The sequence below is a fragment of the Periplaneta americana genome, chromosome 8 (assembly GCF_040183065.1).
Source record: "Periplaneta americana isolate PAMFEO1 chromosome 8, P.americana_PAMFEO1_priV1, whole genome shotgun sequence".
Classification (NCBI taxonomy): domain Eukaryota; kingdom Metazoa; phylum Arthropoda; class Insecta; order Blattodea; family Blattidae; genus Periplaneta; species Periplaneta americana.
The window spans coordinates 33,547,953-33,571,859 of NC_091124.1; the positions used below are offsets into that span (position 1 = coordinate 33,547,953).

Genomic DNA, 23,907 nt, shown 5'->3' on the forward strand with positions numbered 1-23,907 from the left:
CACAAACAAAATAATAACATTACGCTGCGTTACTGATCAGTGGAAATGATTTGTACCACCCACGAGCCACTGAATGTTTTAATCTTTCATCTATGCAATTCCACCTGACAGTTCATGCCACCTTCTGTACACAAACTGTGTGTTTCATTACATTAAAGATATGCGTTCACTTACCGGAACGGATTCGTTCGACACGTTTGGATTTTTATTCTTTGCGCTATTTTAAATTGAGCATCGCCAGAGCCTTCTTCAGTTACAAGTCGGAGCCACAGTCTACTATATACAGTCACGAAACTTGAGTTTTGAGGGTGCTAGAAACAATAGACTGTGGCGGTACTATTTTGCATTGCCTGTAATGAGGCGATATTAGCGATCCTAGTGGTGAGCAACTATCTAATGTTTGCATATTTACTACGTATTGAGCTTCGCGACTGTATATACTAGACTGTGCCGGAGCCATACGTCGGCAACACTGTAATTAACTGTCAAGCGGAGGCCTACGATACAGAACATGTGTTTGCAGATTTTCAATGTAAATTAATGTAACAATATAAGTCTGTGTCGATGGAATTATGTTCGCGGTCGTACCAAAGTTAATTGTTGATGTATTATATATAAACTAAGTGCGTGTTGGCGATAAAAGCAAGACAATAAATGAAAATATGGCTGCAGTCTTTGGCAATTTTTACTGTTATTAATAATGACAAAGTGATTGACAATTCTTCTAAATATTAAATATTGTATAAACTACATTTTTATAGTCTTACTTGTGGTTTGTGGTGTATTAGAATTCTAGCCAAACTGTTGGGTCTCGCCTGCTATATCAATAAAGTTACGCCCTTGATTTTCAAGTCCATTGTAAACAGCTGTTTTGTGATGCCATAAATGTTGCAGTTTTGTTGAAGATTCGGAAGGCCTGCTATACGTCAGAACTATCTATAATTTGTAGATGCATACACTCACTTTGTTGGTTTTCAAGGTTTGTTTATTAATATTATTTCTTTTGTGATAAATTAGTTATAAACATGTTTCTTTTCACTTCGTATTTACAGAATTTTAAAGTTAACTGAGTTTACGCTAATTGGCACATACTTAATAGATAATGATGTGTTTTGTTACGTATTATGTTGAAGGTATGTTTCTTCATTTTTTCATAGATCTTTATACTTGGCCTTGGCCTATTTAAAATTATATTTTACAAAATTTATAACAAATAATTTAGGATAACAGTATTGTTATGGTGACTGGCGAGGTTCAAACTAAAACTGGCTTCCTGGGCATCTGAAATATTTATAGAAAAGCACGACAGATAATCACGTGAAATTAAAATGTATATGATATCCTAGACCTTTCACGTCAGAGATGAAACAACATAAAGCGGCAAAACATTGTCAATTTACTAGCCACATAATGGTTAATTGTTTGGAATAGGGTACTGCGAAAGTACGACGTTATTTTATTTATTTTTGGTACAAGTAACATTTCTTTAAGTATTTATTTATTTTCCCTTGTACCATGACTGAAAAACACATATGCTTTTAATTTTTTTTAAGTTATAAGTGGCTGTATGCAAGTACTTTCGCGGTATTCTGAAATTCAAATAAAATAACATTTCGGATTCCGTAATAAATTACGTACGTCAATACACTGAATCTTGCTCTTATGCAGTTAGTTTTATAATGTCGAAAATGTTCAAGTGACAACGAAATCAAAGCACTAAAACGTCAAACGTCATGCCTTTATTTCGCCTCAGCCGGCCTCCACTCAGCGTTGCCAAACTTACCCATGCTCCGGCTTGTAACTGAAGATGGCTTTGCTAATGGCATTAGAGGACAGTCGCGGCTCGTGGTTTTAAAATTGAGGAAGGCTGAAATGGTAAATTTTCAAGGTCTCGAGCATGAGTATTTGTTTATTTATTTCTATTTGTTTATTCGTGTCTTTCCGTAACTGGGAATCTATACTAATAATAAATCTGTAGCCGAAATTTTTCTGGTAATTTTCGATTTTCCAAAAATAATTGGTTCTAACATATATAATTAACCACCCTGAAACCGAAAATCGCTTTTTTGAAATTTTTGTTTGTATGTCTGTCTGTATGTTTGTTACCTTTTCACGCGATAATGGCTGAACCGATTTCGATGAAAATTGGAATATAAATTAAGTTCGTTGTAACTTAGATTTTAGGCTATATGGCATTCAAAATACATTATTTAAAAGGGGGGTTATAAGGGGTCTGAATTAAATAAATCGAAATATCTAGCTTATTATTGATTTTTGTGAAAAATGTTACATAACAAAAGTTTCTTTAAAAATGATTTCTGATAAGTTTTATTCTTTGAAACATTTTGATAGGACTGATATTTAATGAGATAAATGAGTTTTAAAGTTAAAATAACTGCCATCTAAGGCGGTGTATTGAAATAAAAAACAAATGACTTCGTCTATAAGGGGCCTTGGACACAACAATCGAAAGCTATGAAAGATAGCCTACAGACAATGTTTCTGTGTTTCTATGAAGTAATATCGGAAGATAAATTAACCGATTTGTATAATTAATTATAATTTAATCTTTGGAAAGTGTAGTTTCTCTGGATGGACATAATGCTATAATCTTATTACAGTAACTTGTGAGTGAATTGAGTACAGGTAAGATTAAAATAGCTTCTTACGCACAGAAAACTTGATAGGTTATTCTGTATATTCATTTCCTGTATTTCTTAAAATAATGTTTATGAATATATTCATATTTATCTCAGAGAATTAACGAACAACGAGAGTGTATTGATTTCGTATGCAGTAATAGTACGTTAACTTAGCAATCCATTATTGTATAATTCAAATTTTAACTATGCTCAATTGAATCGTGTTAAAATACATAAAATATATATGCAATAAATGCAATGCAAAAAAATTGGGTAATGAGCCAAGCAGATTATGTTGCGCTGTTGTAAAAGCTGTTCCTCCTGAGATTCAAGAGCTCCCACAACAAATTAAAAACTTTCTAATTCGAGTACACTTTTTACATAATATAATATAATATAATATAATATAATATAATATAATATAATATAATATAATATAATATAAACATAATAATAAATGTGTAGCCAAATTTTTTTGTTAATTTTCGCTTTTCCAAAAATAATTGGTAATAACAATTAAGAAACATGTTAAAGGAATTGTCATTGCACCAAATGAGTGGTCTTTGGATCAAAATGATCGCATTTTAATATTTTAAATACAATTTAAATTAAGTAACATATTAAACTATTTATCCTTCTATCAAACATGAACGTTCCCTGGATCAAATGTCCTATTTTAATTATGTAATTACTTTATATTTATTTCTAACGGGTGCAGCGGAGCGCACGGTTACGGCTAGTTTTTAATATATATAACGGGCGCCTGACTTACCTTCATTCATTTGCTTGTAGACGAAATCGGCCCTTCTCTCTTTCGATATATTACACACAATTCATTGTTCTCAAATAAACACTCGCAAAAGGTTCTCACAATCACAAGTTCACAACCGCATACAATACTGATACGCAAGCCAAAACTAATTCGCACGTTAGAAATTCCGTTGTGTTGTTTTACCTCCCCTGACGGAGGTTTGAAAAACTTTCACTTTATGGGATACCAATTGTGTCAACGAATAACTAAACGACTCCTTCATCTTCACATCGCAATGTTATCCTAAAATGTCAATTAGGCCTATGACCTACCGTAAAATAAATGAGAGAGCAAACACGTAACCTCAAGAATGGAGTGTCAGACATTGTTTCTTTTCTCTTCTCCAAGAGAGATTTTTAAAACTCAGAGCTAGAAAATGTTGGCAACGACTCAAGGCGTAGATCTCTACACCTTAGCTGTACCCTTATTAGCCGGACTCCACTAGGAAACCTCCCCGTCCTGTTTCTATTGTGCGGAAGGGACCGTGAAAGGTTGAGCCTTTATTACTTATAACTAGACTTCGTGGAATTACCACGAGATTCGTAAGGTTTACTATGCACGCGGTATAGACTGTATGAGAAGGGAGCGTGCAACGGATGGAGTATGCCTCTGATGTAAACACTGAACAGTATACTGCGGTTACAATAAAACCTGTATCCTGCATTCAAGAAATATAATGAATGATCATTGAAGTAGGAAATGTCTAAACATGTAAGTACACAATTATTTATAGTGAGATATATTAACTCTTAAAATTTAATGTAAGATACATCACCCTTGAATATGTGCAGTGCAGTGAAGAGTTACGTACATTTTGAGCGATTGCAAAGTGAACCTCCTCCGATGGTCACTCAAACGGTTTTTATATTGAGAAAATGTACGTTCAACATCATACGATGTAGTAGGTGCATATTTTAAGAAGGGAAAGTGACTACTTTTTAGTACACAAACTTCAGACGTCCTGTCGTGACCTGATAGCACATCATTTATAATACGAAGTTGTGAATAGGAGAATTTTTAGCAATAATGTTTCTCAACTTACATTTCACTTTTTCTGAAATTAGTGAATTGTTATTTTGGATAACGGTTTGTGATACGTTATACACTATATTAAGGGCTTTTGAGAGTTGTAGTTTAGACGATTCTAACAAGGTGATGCTTTTGGACACGATTTTAAAATTAGAATCAATTAACAGAATATCTTCCAATAGCTGTTCAGAAGGCAATGATTTTACAGCTGCAACAGCGGAACTGTCTGTGCTATCCAATACATCAATTACCTCCATTATTTTGCCGTAATATTCTGCATAATAATTAACAGCATCCAACCACGTTTTCCAAAGGGTCAAGACTGGCTGCGGGGGTAAGGGTATTCCAGGGGCAATTGTTTGGAACAGCAACACTCTCATTGTAGTATGTTTTATTGAATTCTTGTCGGCACTGAACAAATGTTAAGCCTTGACTATTCCAACCACAGTAATGCAAAAACAAGTGCTTACATAGGTATACATTAGCTGTAGCTGCTCTGTCTATTTGGACCGGTCACAACTCTTAACATGAACATGAACTGCTTAGTAGTAACCAGACCGGGCGGTCGCTCACCTCCTCTATACTACCGTACATCGGCAACCTGATTGCATGCTGCGTGTGGCAATTCAACGAAGTCTACTTATAACCTATCTCAAAAACATCTGTTGGTACCAACAGTTCCAAATATATTGACCGTTATTAACGAACGAGCCGAGTAAAATTCCGATGTTTCTCCTCTATTGAAAATCTTTATTCTACTATTAAACACAAACAAATGTCAAGATTTTTGTAGGAGATATTTATAGGGGCGGCTCCGCCTAAGAGCCTTTAACTACGAGCCGCTACTGTTAAAGGACGAAGGAACAAAACACGAAAGAATAAATACGTTCACTGCATATGATACCACAGTTTAAATCCCTCTTCTTTACGGTCAAGTTCACCCCACGTACCTCAACACGAATGTTCTTCTCTGCCAACTCGCCCGTGTCGATGACGACGGCGCGGCACGTGTACGTGCCGTCATCGGCCTCCGTGACTTTCTGGATCAGCAGGCCGTCCGTGTCGAACACGTACCGGCCGCCGGGCTGGATCTGCTCGCCGTTCTGCAGCCAGTCCACCAGGGGGGCGGGGTTCGCCGTCACCTTGCACCGCACTTTGTAGTCTGAATTCAGGATGGGGAACTGCTCTACCGGGGCGTCTTCCCACGTTATGGCAACTGTGAAAATACGAGACAAATTGCAACAATAGGCTAATATTTATTTACAAGTACAAAAGTCCTATGACGACGACCATTGGAAAGTGTAGTTTCTCTAGATCAGGCCTGCACAAGGTTTGCGCTCTCCGAGCCGGCTCACAGCTCATGAGCGGAATGCGGATATTAGCTGCGCTCTGTATAAGGGTGGACTGGAAGAAGGGATGATCTCGTACAAAATATACACAAAAGGAAGTGCTATTACGAGTGCTTATGAAATGAATTCCCGTTCAGTGTTTGCAAAACTATCTTGGACTATTATTAATTAATAAAGAAATATTTATTTTACAGAAGTAATATAAATTCTATAGCTACTTAAATGTACAATATCATTTTGTTATATTTTTATTTATCAGTACATCAAAACGAGATTTTATGCTGTTGGCAGCTGAAAGGAACAGTAGCCTACTGATCGTAATGAAACATCAGTTACAAATGTTCGATGTCTGCCATTATTAAAGTTGATTATAGAAAACAGTTGCTCACAAATATAAATGTCGAGCCAAACATAGCAATCATTTTCACAGCCAGCCTGTGTAGTCGTGGATATTATTGCTAATGTTTAGTCTTGTAAAACTCAACCAGGCTAGTAGTATTATTCAAACGATCTTTAGCCCTTAAGTCACATTGAAGATCAATAAGTTCGAGCTGTAAATCGTTAAATGTTAAATGTTATGTTCCGTCTTTTAGATTCCTCTATACTGTACTGTAGCAGTAGTTAAGCAACGTGAAACAGTTACTGAGAATAGGCCTACACACTGCACTCCACTAGATAGCTGAGTGGTCGTTTCCCTCTCCTCTATCTATATCAAGTCTATGTCATGCTGACGTATCTTCATCTCCGTTTCGGCGAGCGGTAAATACCGCTCTCCCGCTCTGAAGGAGCGCGCTCGTTGAGCGCTGTTTGTGCAGGCCTGCTCTAGATGGACTATTGCTATAATGTTATTACAGCAACTCCTGAGTAAATCGAGGACAGGTAAGATTAAAATAGCTTCTTATGCACAGAAAACTTGATAGGCTATTCTGTATATTCGTTTCCTGTTTTTCTTAAAATAATGTTTATGTACACATTTATTTTCATCTCAGAGAATTAGCGAGAGTGTATTGATTCAGTACGTTAGCTTAGCATTCCAATGGTGAAATAATAATTACACAAATCGGTTAATTAGCTTCCGAAATTACTTAATACAAACACATAAACATTCTCTGTATGATAATAGCTTCCGTTTGTTGTTATCCAAGGCCCCTTATAGACGAAGTGATTTGTTTTTGTTTCATTACAGCCCGTTAGGTGGCATTGTTATTTTAAAACTCATTTATCTCATTAAATATCAGTCCCATCAAAATTTTGCACAGAATAAAACTTATCGGAAATAATTTTCAAAGAAGCTTTTGTTATGTAACATTTTCATGAAAATCAATAAGCGAGATATTTCGATTTATTTAATTCAAGCCCACTTATAACCCCCTTTTAAATAAAGCATTTTGAATGTCATAGAGCCTAACATCTAAGTTACAACAAACTTAATTTATATTCCAATTTTCATATAAATCGGTTTAGCCATTATCGCGTGAAAAGGAAACAAACATGCAGACAGACAGACAGACAGACATACAAACAAAAATTCCAAAAAAGTGATTTTCGGTTTCAGGACAGTTAATTATACGTTAACACCAATTATTGTTACAAAAGCGAAAATTACCAGAAAAATTTCGGTTACAGATTTATTATTAGTATAGATATGCTGATAGATGACTAAAACGAACTTCACTGCACTCGGAAAAATAATTTCGTATGTTTACAGTTTGATTGATGTCGATTTTCAGGTGGGAGAAAAAATGAAATTGGCTCAACCTCGTGTTACTGATGATGCCGCGGAATATGCTATTGTTAATGCACACCGAACGACCGATTTTATGAACAAAGCGTGATCTGGAATGATTTATGCGTGGCTTGTATTCAAAGAGAATACTGACCAGTGACGCTAATACTTGGGGCACTACTGTATCGTTGAAATGAGTAAAGTTGGGCTCTGAATGAAATAGCCTACTCGTATATGGACGAAAAATAAGTTTTATTCGCAGTTCAGAATTATGTTTGAAATGTAATTATTGAAAATGAGATGATTGGGACTTTTTCATGAAAATGTGGATATTTAATAAATCTTCAAAAATAAATACGGACGGCAGTACAGATCTTCAAAATACGGACATGTCCTGATAAATAAGGAAGTTTGGAAACCCTTTCCTGTACTGAATGTTACACGATTAGGAAAGGGAGTTTTTCGTGAAGCTGTAGTGTGTCGGGACACACTGGTGTGTCGCGCAACTCCATGGAGTGTGTCGCGAAATTTTGGAATTGAGAAATAAATTTTATGCCATCCAGAAAGTCTCTTTACAACGCCTTTTTTTTATTTGCTACATTTTATTTGAAACAGACTGTACCAATGAAACGTGAACACTTGCAACAATGCTCAGTTCAGTTTTTCAACCATAAGGCCACGTATACAGAAACTCTGTGCAACACACAAAGCGCAAACTTCACATTAATTTAAATAGGCGAGTTTTAAAAACGATAATAAAAATATTTTATCGGACATCCAGCGTAGATAGGTTGAGATTTTTGACACGTTTGTTTTTTTCTAATCCCACTTAAGTTGTTGCTTGTTCTTTTAGAATTTTCGATTGCTTGTTAACATCAACCTATCTACAACACTGAATGTCCGACACTACACAGAAGTTATCAATGCTTTTTTTTTTCTGGCGGTACGCACTGGAACGGCGTTCGGCACCTTTTTGTTGCATTTTTCATCATGAAACCGAAATATGTGTGAATAACTATGTTTTTAATAAAATTTTTGTTTGAATTCCGTTTACAGGCAAACGTTCTGATGGAGGCAGATAAAAAAGTCATTTTTTTTCTTCCACCATGTTAATAATGTCAAAAGTAGTGCTTATACAAATTTTGGCCACTCGACCGCAATTACGAGGGCCGTAAAAAAGTAAGTTCGCCAGGGGTCGTTAACAGAAAAAAAAAAAAAAACGTAATTTCATTGGACAAATTTATTGGAACAGACACAGCAATTGTTGAGCTATTTTTCAACATATTTTCCACCAGAATTGAGACATTTCTCATTTCATGGGATCGACAGAGAGAGGTGCAGACGCAGTCAAACGCTGGTTCCGATCTCAGGCGGCTGACTTCTACAACACAAAAATTGATGCCATGCTATGACTCTCAATTCCAGTGGGGGATATGTTGACAAACAGCGCAACAATTGCTGCATCTTTTTCAGTAAATATTTCCATGTAATTGTGCTTTTTTTTTTCTATAAACAGCCCTAGGGAAAATCACTTTCTGGACGGCCTCGTAATTGCGGTCGAGTGGCCAAAATTTGTATAAGCACTTCTTTTTACATTATTAACATGGTGGAAGAAAAAAAAATTTTTTTTTTATCTGCCCCATCAGAACGTTTGTTTGTTAGATCTTGTAAGTCTTACGCCCGGTTTCTTCAACCTTTGTTAAAATGCACCTAACATAGCGTTAATTAACTGTAAGTTAAAAGTATGAATTGCTGTTAAAAATATTGCGTTTCTTCAACTCTACATTTAACATTTTAACATTCTGTTTGTTAACTCTCTGTTAGGACCAGAGATTCTAGAGTTTAACCATAACCTATAACCAAGTATTGGCTCACTTCTGTTTTCTGAACTCTGACAATTGCGATTCTCGCTTGTTTCTGTTGTTTGATTCAGAGAGGATAGAAGTCTTTCTATTCTCTCAGGTTTGATTTCTGCTTCTTTCCTCGTCTGTATCACAATAGCGTGGAGCGGCGTATTGGTGTTGCTGTTATGAAATGGAAAACACTGGAACAAAAATCGTGGGACTAATTTCTCTTCATTCGAAAGAAACCTTCTGCTGGAAATTATTTCGCAGTGTAAGCCAATTAATGAGAATAAACAAACGAACGTATCTAAGTTGAAAGCGAAAAGTGAGGCTAGGCAGAAAATAGCCTATACCTTTGTATGAACTTCTGTTCTGTCAAATTACAGAAATCATCCCCTCTATTTATGTATTCATGGATATCATTTTCTAAATAATTCAGATATATAAGTTCAGCATCTAACGCATCAGCCATATTGGATACTTCTATGCTAACAGAGAGTTAAATGATTTAACTGCATGAAATTGGGCAGTTAAATTAACATGGGTTTTAACAGCCTGTTAGTACTAACAGCAGTTGAAGAAATGCTTCAACTGTTAAGTTTACAGTTAAAATGGAATAACACACTGTTATAATCAAAGCTCGGAACTTGGGAACTTGTGCCTTTCCACGTGGCTAAGCGACTGGTCTTTCATGTCAACAACTCCCGCTTCCAGCACGGAGGTACAGTCAAGTCTGCTATAAAAGTAGTTTCTGGCTGTAACAACGTATTGATAGTATTATTGTAGGTTGAAACACGTAATTTGATAGCATATGTATAATGAAAATAAACACGAGAAATATATCAAATTTACTGTTCTGCTATGTACATTTTATTACAATGTATGACTACGTACATTCGAAGATTTTCGAACCCATAACTTCTTCGCCTGTTAGTTAAACATGATTTGAAACGAGAGAAACTTATTTCCACTTCACATGAAGTGACGGGAACAAACTTAAAATACTGAATGTTTTTCACTGTTACTGTTTTCTATTCGATTTTCAGTAGTTGCTAGTTATCTGAGAAAGATAAGTATTTCCCAAATTTTTCTCGAAAATAGTTTTCAATTTGTGTGTCACTACTAGGGCAGATCCCTCTACGACTTGTTCCATGGCTGTGGACAAATTTTCCACCGGTTTAAGGGACTGCAATGTCTTTCACCGTTTCCAACCTCTAGTTTATGTGTGGACAACTTACAAAATATAAACTTGCCATTCTCAGAAAATAATGTATCTCCTCCGAAGCCCTCCATGAAATTCTCTACCTAAAATTAAAAAAATGTATTTTCAAACTTCTATAATACCCATTCGAATAACACGTGTTTTCTAATTCCTCAAACAAACGTTTACCTGTAATTCTCTGAATGTCATTGGCTTCGACAAGACACAGTTTCCTCGTCCATCTTCTTGTCGTTCGATGTGACCACTTTCTTAGTGCATACGACTGTCCCTGAGCACTTTGCAGCGTGAACATTGTGTACGTTGTACCTGTAACCTTACTCATGCACACGACACACGTCCCCAAGTTCCGAGCCTTGGTTATAATTTAACAAAGGTTGAAGAAACTGGGCCTTAGTAACTTAGTTGGACGAAAGGGAGGTTAAAAACGACAAAATTCCCGTGCAGTGAACAGTAATCATCTCCCCATCCGCTATAAAATATTCTACACGGGGTTTCATAATCTTTTTCTCCAGAAGAAATGTACTGGTTATTATCATTATTATTATTATTATTATTATTATTATTATTATTATTATTACAATCAATAAGTGTGTCGCGATGTCGTGGGCGTTCAGTAAAGTGTGTCGTCAGTCAAAAAAGGTTGGGAACCACTGGGTTAAGTGTCCAGTTTGGAGCTTCAGAAATTCTGGTTACATTATTAAAGAAGATAAGATGGATATGGTCGGATATGATACGGCAGCAGAACTATTACGAAAAAAAAAAACCGTCCTCAACCACGACGGATGTACTACTTACTGAACGTCTTGATGGTGACCGTCTTGGACAACTCCTCCGTATTGGCATACATGGCAGTGCACGTGTAATTCCCGGCGTGTCTCTCCTGTAGCGTGGGGATGATGAGGGCTAGTCCGTCCGGCATGGCCTCTGTGTGCATGCCCGTTCCTCCGCTGTAATCATAAAAACCATAACATTATAATAATATCATAGTTTTTTTAGTAATAATAATAATAATAATAATAATAATAATAATAATAATAATAATAATAATGTTTTATTTTCGCTGGCAGAGTTAAGGCCATAAGGCCTTCTCTTCCACTCAACCAGCCTTAATCAATACAATACATAAATTTAAATTACAAATATTTTCACTACACTTAAAAGGTTCTCCAGCAATAATCTTCACTACACATTTATTTAAATTTAGATAAATCTATAAGGTAAAGTAGTAACTTAATTTATGAGCTAATTTAGGTAGGTTATTTTACGACGCTTTATCAACAGCTTAGTTTATTTACCGCCTGAATGAGATGGAAGTGATAATAATAATAATAATAATAATAATAATAATAATAATAATAATAATCAGCCCGTGAAGGGCCTAGACCGACCAGCCGGCTGCTGGCCTCACACCCACATGTCGAAGCAGAGATGGACGATCATCCAACCAGAATGGAAGTATCGTGTGGTTAGCACGATGATCTCCCCAGCCGTTATAGCTGGCATTCGCAAGCGGATTTCGCTACCTATCGTAGCTCCCCAAGTGCATCACGATGCTGGGTGGGCACCGGTCCCGTACACTGGCCGAAATTTCGTGAGAAAATTTCTTCCCCCATGAGGACTCGAACCAGCGCGCATTCCGTGACGCGAGTCCTAGGCAGGATGCCTTAGACCGCGACGCCACGGCGCGGGACGAGATGGAAGTGATAATGCCAGTAAAATGAGTCCGGGGTCCAGCACCGAAAGTTACCCAGCATTTGCTCATATTGGGTTGAGGGAAAACCCCAGAAAAAACCTCAACCAGGTAATTTGTCCTGACCGGGAATCGAACCCGGGCCACCTGGTTTCGCGGCCAGACGAACTAACCGTTACTTCACAAATATCATAGTAAACCCATGAAGCTCAATACGTAGGAAATTGTATCAATTGGCAGTTGAACCATAGTCTAGTATATTCAGTCACGAAGCTCAATACGTATACTTGTTTTTTTTTAAAGATGAGACATGACAGGAGCGTTGCGATCGGAAAAAAACTCAGTGTCACATAGCGTGGTAGGCCTGTTGCTATGGTAACAACGGTTGAGTTGCCAAACTTACCGTTTCCACGTGGCGAGTGCTATTAGCTCTCTTGGCGACATTTATTGTGCACACAATGTTAGCATTGGTACGTTTTGTGTTGGATTCTCTGTCGATTTTTGTATTGTTTTCTTACCTTCGCGTCAATTGTCAATGAATGTTTTAACGTCAGCCATTTTAACGTCAATTGCTAGCTTCCATCAGCTGGCAGCGTGGTAGTCCATATTGGCAACATAGCACTGTAGTTCCAAGCTCGGTCGCTTAATTGTCATGTCCCATCTTTCAAAAAAACAAGTATAGTAAACATGCATCCATAGATAGTTGCTAACCACTAGGATCGCTACTATCGCCTCATCACAGACAATGCAAAATAGTACTCGCACAGTCTATTGTTCCTAGTACCCTCATAAACTCAAGCTTCATGACTGTATATACTAGACTGTGGTTGAACTTGCTAGTTGCTAGCCACCAGGATCGCTACTATCGCCTCATCATAGACCATAGATGGAGTTATGCGGGAGATGGGAGGGGGCACTGCTCCCAAACTTGTCTGAACTTTTTTTTTCTATTAACGTTAGAAAATATGGTCCCCAAAACTTGTCTGAACTCTTTTTGTATTAACATTACAAAATGTTGAATTCAAAAGATCTTTTTTTTTTTTTTTTTTTTTTGCTTTTCTTTATGATTAAGTTGATTAATTAATGTCTTCAGATCATGTGTCTGGACTATAATACTAATTTTAATTTCTGAATGTATAAGAATTTCTATACCTCATTTGAGGAATGGAAGCATTGTAATGTTTCTTTTGTAACAGCCTGTATTCATGTGTTACAAGTCTGCAGGTGTTCAGGCCGCCACTTGGAGAAATACGAATAGCATACTGCACAACAATGAAGAAAAAAGAAAAGTGATCCCGGTATAATGTCTAAACTTAAAGACGAGATTAAATAAATTTGTTTTTTTTTTACTTGGTTATTTAACGACGCTGTATCAACTACGACGTTATTTAGCGTCGGTGGGATTGGTGATAGCGAGATGAAATTTGGCGAGATGAGGCCGAGGATTCGCCACAGATTACCTGACATTTGCCTTATGGTTGGGGAAAACCTCGGAAAAAACCCAACCAGGTAATAAGACCAAGCGGGAATCGAACTCGCGCCCGAACACAACAACTCTACTGCAACTGAAAGATGCCATCTCACAAGAAATTGCCAATATTCCAAGACATTATCTGCAAAATGCTGTGCATGGTATTGCAGACAGAATGCTGTACGTTGAACAAGAGAACGGCGGACATCTTCCCAGTGTTTTGTAAACCCAGTTGTTTGTTCAACACTGTGATGTTTTTGTTTTTTTCCCTATCTCAAATATTATAATATTTATAGCGGTTTAATGTTTGAACTGGCTTTTGAAATACCCTATACAACATTATAAACTAGTTTCATAACTACTATATTATCATTAAATTTATACTCAAGTGCCGAATTGTTTCTTAGGTAACACTGAATTACAAGCAATTCAAGTTTTACTTCTCATTTTCGGAAGAGTGTAGCTTATTTACTGTTTAGAAATGAGTGATAAACTTCTTGAAGAATCGAAATTACGTAAGTTAGGATATTCTTTAGCAAACCAATAAAGCAAGTCAACATAAAGTGGCTAAATCATTAATTAATAATCATTTTTATACACTATTAGCCAAACAAAGTTGAGGGACATTCATATATTTATTACCGTATCTTCTTAGAGTAAACTAATGCAGTTACAGAGTTACGGAAGTTGTGCATTACATACCGGCTGCCATGCTCGCCGACAACTCTTCCATTAGGGTCCCGCCACTGCAAGTCTGTAACTAAGTTCTTGTTTTCTACGACAACTTGGCAGGAGAGCAGCATGCTTTGTCTGATGGGTCGGTTTAGAACTGGCTGCGAAGGTAGAATCCGAAGTTCGGGAGCTCCAAGTACCAATTCTGAAACAAAAACACATCAGAATGTAGCTTCATCACAAAACAATAGTTTACAAATGGTAAACAAATTATATGATTTTGTACGTTTCACAACTTGTAGAATCCAAAAATGGAAAAATAAGTACATGGTGACATTAGTTTTTGAAAACATGTTCAAAATATCCATTTTCTTTTACCTCATATAACTCAGGTATACAGGGTGATTCACGAGGATTTACCGTCCTTTACGGAGCTTATTTCCGAAGACATTCTGAGCAAAAAATGTCATATAAACATGGGTCCTATTCTCAATATTTACAGAGTTACGTTTCGTTATTGGAACGCATTGCTGTGAACGCGTGATCTTGGTCAGCGTGCAGTCAGCAGCTAGCGCGATACGTTTTGTTATTGGAACGCATTGCTGTGAACGCGTGATCTTGGTCAGCGTGCAATCAGCAGCCAGCGCGATACGTTTCGTTATTGGAACGCATTGCTGTGAACGCGTGATCTTGGTCAGCGTGCAATCAGCAGCCAGCGCGATACGTTTCGTTATTGGAACGCATTGCTGTGAACGCGTGATCTTGGTCAGCGTGCAGTCAGCAGCTAGCGCGATACGTTTCGTTATTGGAACGCATTGCTGTGAACGCGTGATCTTGGTCAGCGTGCAGTCAGCAGCTAGCGCGATACGTTTCGTTATTGGAACGCATTGCTGTGAACGCGTGATCTTGGTCAGCGTGCAATCAGCAGCCAGCGCGATACGTTTCGTTATTGGAACGCATTGCTGTGAACGCGTGATCTTGGTCAGCGTGCAATCAGCAGCCAGCGCGATACGTTTCGTTATTGGAACGCATTGCTGTGAACGCGTGATCTTGGTCAGCGTGCAGTCAGCAGCTAGCGCGATACGTTTCGTTATTGGAACGCATTGCTGTGAACGCGTGATCTTGGTCAGCGTGCAATCAGCAGCCAGCGCGATACGTTTCGTTATTGGAACGCATTGCTGTGAACGCGTGATCTTGGTCAGCGTGCAATCAGCAGCCAGCGCGATACGTTTCGTTATTGGAACGCATTGCTGTGAACGCGTGATCTTGGTCAGCGTGCAGTCAGCAGCCAGCGCGATACGTTTCGTTATTGGAACGCATTGCTGTGAACGCGTGATCTTGGTCAGCGTGCAGTCAGCAGCTAGCGCGATACGTTTCGTTATTGGAACGCATTGCTGTGAACGCGTGATCTTGGTCAGCGTGCAGTCAGCAGCTAGCGCGATACGTTTCGTTATTGGAACGCATTGCTGTGAACGCGTGATCTTGGTCAGCGTGCAATCAGCAGCCAGCGCGATACGTTTCGTTATTGGAATGCATTGCTGTGAACGCGTGATCTTGGTCAGCGTGCAGTCAGCAGCTAGCGCGATACGTTTCGTTATTGGAACGCATTGCTGTGAACGCGTGATCTTGGTCAGCGTGCAATCAGCAGCCAGCGCGATACGTTTCGTTATTGGAACGCATTGCTGTGAACGCGTGATCTTGGTCAGCGTGCAATCAGCAGCCAGCGCGATACGTTTCGTTATTGGAACGCATTGCTGTGAACGCGTGATCTTGGTCAGCGTGCAGTCAGCAGCTAGCGCGATACGTTTCGTTATTGGAACGCATTGCTGTGAACGCGTGATCTTGGTCAGCGTGCAATCAGCAGCCAGCGCGATACGTTTCGTTATTGGAACGCATTGCTGTGAACGCGTGATCTTGGTCAGCGTGCAGTCAGCAGCTAGCGCGATACGTTTCGTTATTGGAACGCATTGCTGTGAACGCGTGATCTTGGTCAGCGTGCAATCAGCAGCCAGCGCGATACGTTTCGTTATTGGAACGCATTGCTGTGAACGCGTGATCTTGGTCAGCGTGCAATCAGCAGCCAGCGCGATACGTTTCGTTATTGGAACGCATTGCTGTGAACGCGTGATCTTGGTCAGCGTGCAGTCAGCAGCTAGCGCGATACGTTTCGTTATTGGAACGCATTGCTGTGAACGCGTGATCTTGGTCAGCGTGCAGTCAGCAGTCAGCGCGAGCGCTACGGAAATCAAAGATAGCCGTATGCAGTTACGTAGCGCGACGAGTGCCGTTCACAAGCGTGCGGCCAAGTGTACTCAAGCGGACGACGACATTTTTTAAAATGTATTGTAAATTCTCCAAGACTGTAAATTAGGATGCAAAATTGAACTGCAAATAATTAAGTCGGTGGAAGTGGTGTGATTTGTAATAATTGTTGTGATAAGTGCGTAAGAATAATGTAATTTTCTAGTTAAAAATAGAAAAAGATGTCTGTACGAAGCAACTAAGGAGTTCACAGCACATCTTAGATTCATAATACTTAAAGATTTTATTAATTTGTCCTACAGAATAATATCTGTAATATTGACAATTAATATTTGAGGAGAAAAATTCGCTCGGCGCCGGGGATCGAACCCGGGTCTCTTGGTTCTACGTACCGAGCGCTTTTACCACTGAGCTACGCCGAATTCAATCCACAGCACCGGACCGAACTCTCCTCCTTCAGTGTTTCCCTTTGTGGCCGGACCCAAGTTAGGCATATTTCTGGAAGTTTTAGATCATAAGTGCATATTTTGACCATTTTAAGGGCATAAAAGTCCTAGCCCTAATGATGATGATGATGATGATGATAATAATAATAATAATATTTACTTACTGGCTTTTAAGGAACCCAGAGGTTCATTGCCGCCCTCACATAAGCCCGCCATTGATCCCTATCCTGAGCAAGATTAATCCAGTCTCTACCATCATATCTCATGTCCCTCAAATTCATTTTAATATTATCCTCCCATCTACGTCTCGGCCTCCCTAAAGGTCTTTTCCCCTCCGGCCTCCCAACTAACACTCTATATGCATTTCTGAATTCGTCCATACGTGCTACATGCCCTGCCCATCTCAAACGTCTGTATTTAATGTTCCTAATTATGTCAGGTGAAGAATACAATGCGTGCAGCTCTGCGTTGTGTAACTTTCTCCATTCTCCTGTAACTTCATCCCTCTTAGCCTCAAATATTTTTTTTGCTAAGAACCTTATTCTCAAACACCCTTAATCTCTGTTCCTCTCTCAAAGTGAGAGTCCAAGTTTCACAAACCACACAGAACAACCGGTAATATAACTGTTTTATAAATTCTAACTTTCAGATTTTTTGACAGCAGACTAGATGACAAAAGCTTCTCAACCGAATAATAACAGGCATTTCCCATATTTATTCTGCGTTTAATTTCCTCCTGAGTGCCATTTATATTTGTTACTGTTGCTCCAAGATATTTGAATTTTTCCACCTCTTCGAAGGATAAATCTCCAATTTTTATGTTTCCATTTCGTACAATATTCTGGTCACGAGACATAATCATATACTTAGTCTTTTCGGGATTTACTTCCAACCCTGTTGCTTTACTTGCTTCAAGTAGAATTTCCGTGTTTTCCCTAATCGTAATAATAATAATAATAATGATATGCAAAAATGAGTTTATATTTTCAGTTTCATTTTCTGTGTGTCAAATTACGACATGGCACTGCTGAAATTACTTCTCCGCGAGAAATCTTCTTGCTCTCCGGTCTCTAAACCACGCGGTGTCGGAGCATCGGAGCAGGTAGTCCGCGCTCCACAGTGCTTCTAGCTGGTAAACCCTGCGCTATACCACCGACTGCTGCGTTACGCAATATTTCTGTTTCACACAACGAGAAAATAATGTCCGCATGCTTGTATTCAAATTGGAAGCTGCATAACTCATACCCACTCCAAACGTGTTTCGCTCTTATGAGCCACATTTCAGAAGCAACTAATTTCGTGCAATTCTTCAGCTTGTTTGTTGGTTTTGGCTTCCATCCATTTATTCAAGTTGCGAAACTTTTTAATGTGGGCGGGACAGTCTCTCTCAACGCCTTCGGTTTTGGGGTGTAGCCTACCGGCAGGGTATTCTGGCAACAGTCCAGTGTGTTTTACTCCGGGGCTTTTCCTTTTTGTAGTAAACGGAATTAAAGTTGGCTATATATCTCAAGTGCAAGAGATCAAATTTCTTTAGAAATCGAGAACGGGCGGCACATAGGAGAGCTGTAAGAATTTCCAAAACATAACTTTTTCTCGCCTCGGCCCCAAAGAGAAACGAGATCGCAATTTATTGCACTGGATATGGTGATCCCTAGATAGTCATAACTAACTTGAAATGGCTCTTCTTTTATTTCTCCATTAAACGAAGTACACAGAAAGTAGCAGTGTACTCAAAATCTAATCAAGAGATTTCTTCTGGGGTTCTTTATTACGTAGATGAAATTGTGCTGTCTTTAGGTCCCTGAAATATTTGATCGAAAGTAACTATAAACTGATTTACTCGCAGAACTACACACCGGTTAGTAAGCAAGGCGTTTGAAGTTTCTAAAATACGGGTCGCATAAGCAAGAATATGACTGAAGATTGGGGTGGGGTCTGGATATCCGTTAGAGGGAGAGGATAACATTTTTCGTAGCTGTAGATACTATAGGCAGAGATTAAGGGGTTAGATACAGCTTACAGCAGTAAATTTTTTGGAGATATTAAATATTTTTTTCCTCCATTACTGTATCTTGTACAATAATGAAAATTAGTATGTGTAAAACACTATCCTTCTGCTATATGAAAAAAAAAATATATTTTTACGATTTAAAAAATTATTATTATTATTTTTTTTCAAAATTCAAAGTTCACTGTGCAGTAATGAAGCGTTTCCCTCATAACTCATAAACTTGTTAACTTTTTCATGTTCTCTCTCTTTATTTTATTGCTGAAACTCATGTTTACAATATCATGCTCTTTCAACTACATTCCTTAATAAACAATATATATTTTTTATTTTGTGTTAGATATCTGACCATTTTTTAAAATGAATTTATTTTTTGTTAGACAATCTATCAAAGTAAGAGAAATGATTTTGCAACATACTGTAGATATGACATGCATAAACACACACAAAAAATTTCATCATAGAATGTTGGATACTTTTTGAGTTATGAAGGAAACGCTTCATCACTGCACAGTGAACTTTGAATTTTGAAACAAAATATAAATAATTTTTTTTAAATCGTAAAAATATGTTTATTATATAGCAGAAGGACAGTGTTTTACACATACTGGGTGTTCATTTCAAAGTGTGTCATAACGTCACTATTGATGAGTCAGCGATTTGAAGCGAGTTTCAGCTTTTATGTCAGAGAAGTTGCCTATTAATCAAGGCATTCAATCTGAACTTGAGAACGTGTACGGTATAACTTGAACGTCGTAGCAACAGATGGCGGTCTGTACGATCTGTGTGCTACCATAACATCTTTTTTTTTTTATTTTCTCTTAACAAATGGTTAAAACAAACCTTACAATTACAAAATCAATATACAATAAAAAAAAACACGAGACTTATAATAGATAATCTAGTCAAACTGAGTATTAACCCAAATTCAGAACTGATGTCCCTTGACATAGAAAACTTATATACAAATATCACACTTCAAGAAACTATAAATATTATCGAAGCAAAATTAATTAACCTTCAAATACCATTGAAAAAAATTCCAACAAAAATTAAATCTAATAAATACTGTTACTTCACAAAATTACTTCACTTCGCTCAAAAATTATATAAACAGAATGTTGGCCTAGCACTGGGTAATCCATTATCTGGAATTCAAACCGATATCTTCCTACAAAACATAGAAGATAATACTATCAGTGATATCCTAAATAACCATAACATAAAAGACTTTCATTGATTTGTAGATGACACACTTATAATTTATGAAAATAAATCAATATTTTTCGAACTGTGTTTTGCGAGGCCAAGTCGTATGCAGGTATTTGTTATCATCGTTTGCCTACGGAAACATTCCACAACACAAATCAAATCCTCCGTGTCCATGTTGACCGTCGAAATTAATGTCAACAAATACGTAAGTAATCGTCTTAACCCTCTCCCCATATCTCGACAGTAAGAAAAAAAAACTCACCTCAGTACGTGTTTCCAAACAGTTCACACTCCTGCCACTACCGGCGTCACCGTACGTATCGGTAAGTACTCTTCAGAATGAACGCCGTACTTGCTAGGCAACTTCTCTGGCAGATAGGTAATACACCTCTGCGGAAGTGTAGGAAGATTGAATTCTTTAGGCTCATCGACTAGCCACATGACGGCATACAGCGAGCCATGACACACTTTGAACTGAACACCCAGTACTAATTTTAATTACTGTACAAGATAGAGTAATGGAGGACAAAAAAAGTTGAATATTTTCAAAATATTACTCCTTTAAGCTGTACCTAACCCCTTAAGCTCATGTAGGCTACTGCAACAATTCACTAATGGAGTGTAAGAATCATCTACTGAATTTCAAGCAATTAGAGCCACCTATGAGTTCAGAATTGTCGATCTTAGACCGTGTCTCAAAGCTACATTTACAACTGAAGTTATCACTATGATGAAGGATGCGTGGAGCGGAAAAAAAAATTCTCCGGTACCGGGACTCGAACCCGAGTTTTCAGCTCTACGCGCTGACGCTTTATCCGATGCCGGACTGAATCCTCTCAGTTTAACCCTTAAATTGGCAAAGCTTGAATGAATGAATGAAAGAGGGGGGGGAAGTGGGAGGAGAAACTTTAAAGGTACGTGCAAACACGTCCTTGCAAGGGGGGTAGTAGGGGCTGTGAAAAACTAAATATGTGAGCTCCAAGCCTCTTCGCCACTTGTCTCACTTCGGGTTTCGCCGCCCCAGTCAAGGAGCGCTAGAAATTTCCAGTGGATAAGCCGAAAATGGACGTAACTGATTAGCTACAACATACGGGGGGGGGGGAGGAGGGGCAGAAGTACAGTGACCTGATCCGGAGGAGAGACGCGATGGTACCAACTAGGAGGAAGAGTCATAGAAGTCTAGGCACGAAACGGTAATAGCCAGTTTGGCTGTTTGAAGAATCGAACGCATAGGGATTAATCTTAACGGCAATAGCCAATTGGCTCTTTGTTGATTTTTCTCAGATCAGGAGACCAGCCAATTGGCTCTTTGATGACTCCATTGATCTGTACAAGGGGACGATTGAATTCTGTTAGGGCCCGAGTTCGATGTGAATAATCATTAATTTTGAGCCGTCACCAATGTCTGGGGATGCAAAGCTTCATTTCTCACATTAGTTTATTAAACCGTGTCGGACTGTAAAGAAAATAACTATCGCAATGTGCATATTTTATATGTTGAACAATATTATAGTACAGTGAAACTTCTCAATAACGGACACCGCCGGGGAAAAATTAAATGTCCGTTATTGAGAAGTGTCCGCTATTTAGAAAATCGTTAGTATGTATATAGTACATTAAAATTTCTCATACATATTCAATACTATATTTTACAGTACAGTACAGTAGACAGTGAGATTGTTTATAGTATTCATCCAGAGAGAAATCGTACCAGTAAATGTTTTGTAAATGAAATAAACATCACTAACCTGGGGTTTTCCCACTTTAAACTTTGTGGCCAGCTCATGAACACTTAATTTCTCCTTCTCACTATGCTTTGCAATGTACACTTTCTCTTTTAGTGACAAACGTTTACGTTTTTGCGATATTTTTAATGTGACTGTACTTCCGAAAACTCAACTTGACAAACTAAGAAAGTACGGACTGCTCACGTGCAGTATCACAACTAACAACTGTGCTGCTTACCTTCAATAAAGTACAAGAACGTTCAAGGGCACGATAAAGATTGTTGCAAAGAATTCCGTTAGAATTCCGTTTAATTTGCAACCGTCTTTTTCTTTTTTTTCTTTCACGCTGTCCGTTATTTAGAAGTTTTAATTGTTGTTGGGAGATACATTTCAGTGTCCGCGTCCGTTATTGAGAAAGTCCGCTATTTGGAAGAATTTTATCATAAGGGCCAATATTATTTTGCAGGGGAATTTTAAAATGTCCGCTATTGGGAAGTGTCCGTTAAGGGAAGTTTCAATGTATTGTGAAATTTTAATTTTCCTACCAATTTTTTTCTATTGTTCTATTAACATTATAGCATATAGCCTATTAACCTATTGTATCCTATAGGGTACATTGCCAATTTATGGGTTAATCCACTGGAAAATAAAGGAAAGCAAACTGATTTTTTTTCTAAACAATTTCACATGCCCTGGATTTGTGGTGTTCCTGCAATTCACTGTAACTTGTGCCCGCTAGACGAGTGGGATTTCTGCATCACTTGAAAGGCCTATATATATATATATATATATATATATATATATATATATATATATGAATATTACAAACATATGAAAAACTAAATTTGAGAAAAATTGTGACTTGTATGGTTTCTACAATTCACGATTCAAATATAAATTTATATCTCTGTCATGGGCAATCGATCCCCAGTAAGCCTGGCTTCATGGCTAGAACATTACTAGCGCTACATAAAGGACGACTATGGTGTCATAGTTGTACAGTTTATTTTGTCAGCGTGCTAGTTCCAGCAACTGAAGCTTTACTATTGTAGAACAAACCATGCCAGATAAATCTGCCGTGATACGTACAGAAACAAGCTGCAAACACAGCTGGGGTGGGTGGGGGGGATATAACGGCATTTTCAACACAATTTCCCTGTCAGTGTCACTGGATAACGGCGAATAAAATAATAACAGTGAAATAAAACTGGATGCCTTTCTAGGAAATACTTTTTCCAGGAAACTTCATGTTTTGTGTGTGGTCAGCTTACTAGCAACGACGCACATATTAACACATGCCGACACTGTCCTCTTGCATATTTCCACGGAATTAGTAACATAATACTGGTTGTATAGAGTGCATACGTAGAAAGAAAAGATTACATTCAACGGAACAAACTGGCTGATGTGAACTAGTTAAAACAATATGAGCACAAAAAATGGGTTCTATAATGACGACATAAAACGCTTTTCTATGTACATTCTACATATGAATTTCGCAACAGTTCAGTTCTTTTGTCATGTTTGTGAACGATATTGCTGCTTACAGTTTTCTTTTAAAATATTATTTGAAAGATATATCGTGTTTTTTTCGTGGTACAGAACATAAGAATTTAACATTACCATAAGAAATCTGTGTACAAAAACAATGAACAATGAAGAAATAACAAGGGTATTGTACGTGAACGACCAGAAATATTATCAGAAAATGCAGACTCTAAATTTCTAAAATTGTATAAGGAAATGAACTCACATTTGGACAAAAATTATAAGGTACTACAACAAGACTTATTAGA

At 37.9% G+C, this 23,907-nt stretch overlaps 1 protein-coding gene across 1 annotated transcript in view; it reads right to left on the reverse strand.

Moving 5' to 3' along the window:
- Positions 1 to 23,907, reverse strand: part of Fas2 (fasciclin 2) — a 128,025-nt gene that overhangs the window by 79,630 nt on the left and 24,488 nt on the right. Inside the window, exons 2-4 of the mRNA XM_069832095.1 lie at positions 14,487 to 14,661; positions 11,419 to 11,570; positions 5,433 to 5,698 (exon numbers count right to left, since the gene is read on the reverse strand). Of these exons, the coding sequence (XP_069688196.1) occupies positions 5,433 to 5,698; positions 11,419 to 11,570; positions 14,487 to 14,661 (593 nt within the window). The remainder of the gene's footprint in view (positions 1 to 5,432; positions 5,699 to 11,418; positions 11,571 to 14,486; positions 14,662 to 23,907) is intronic.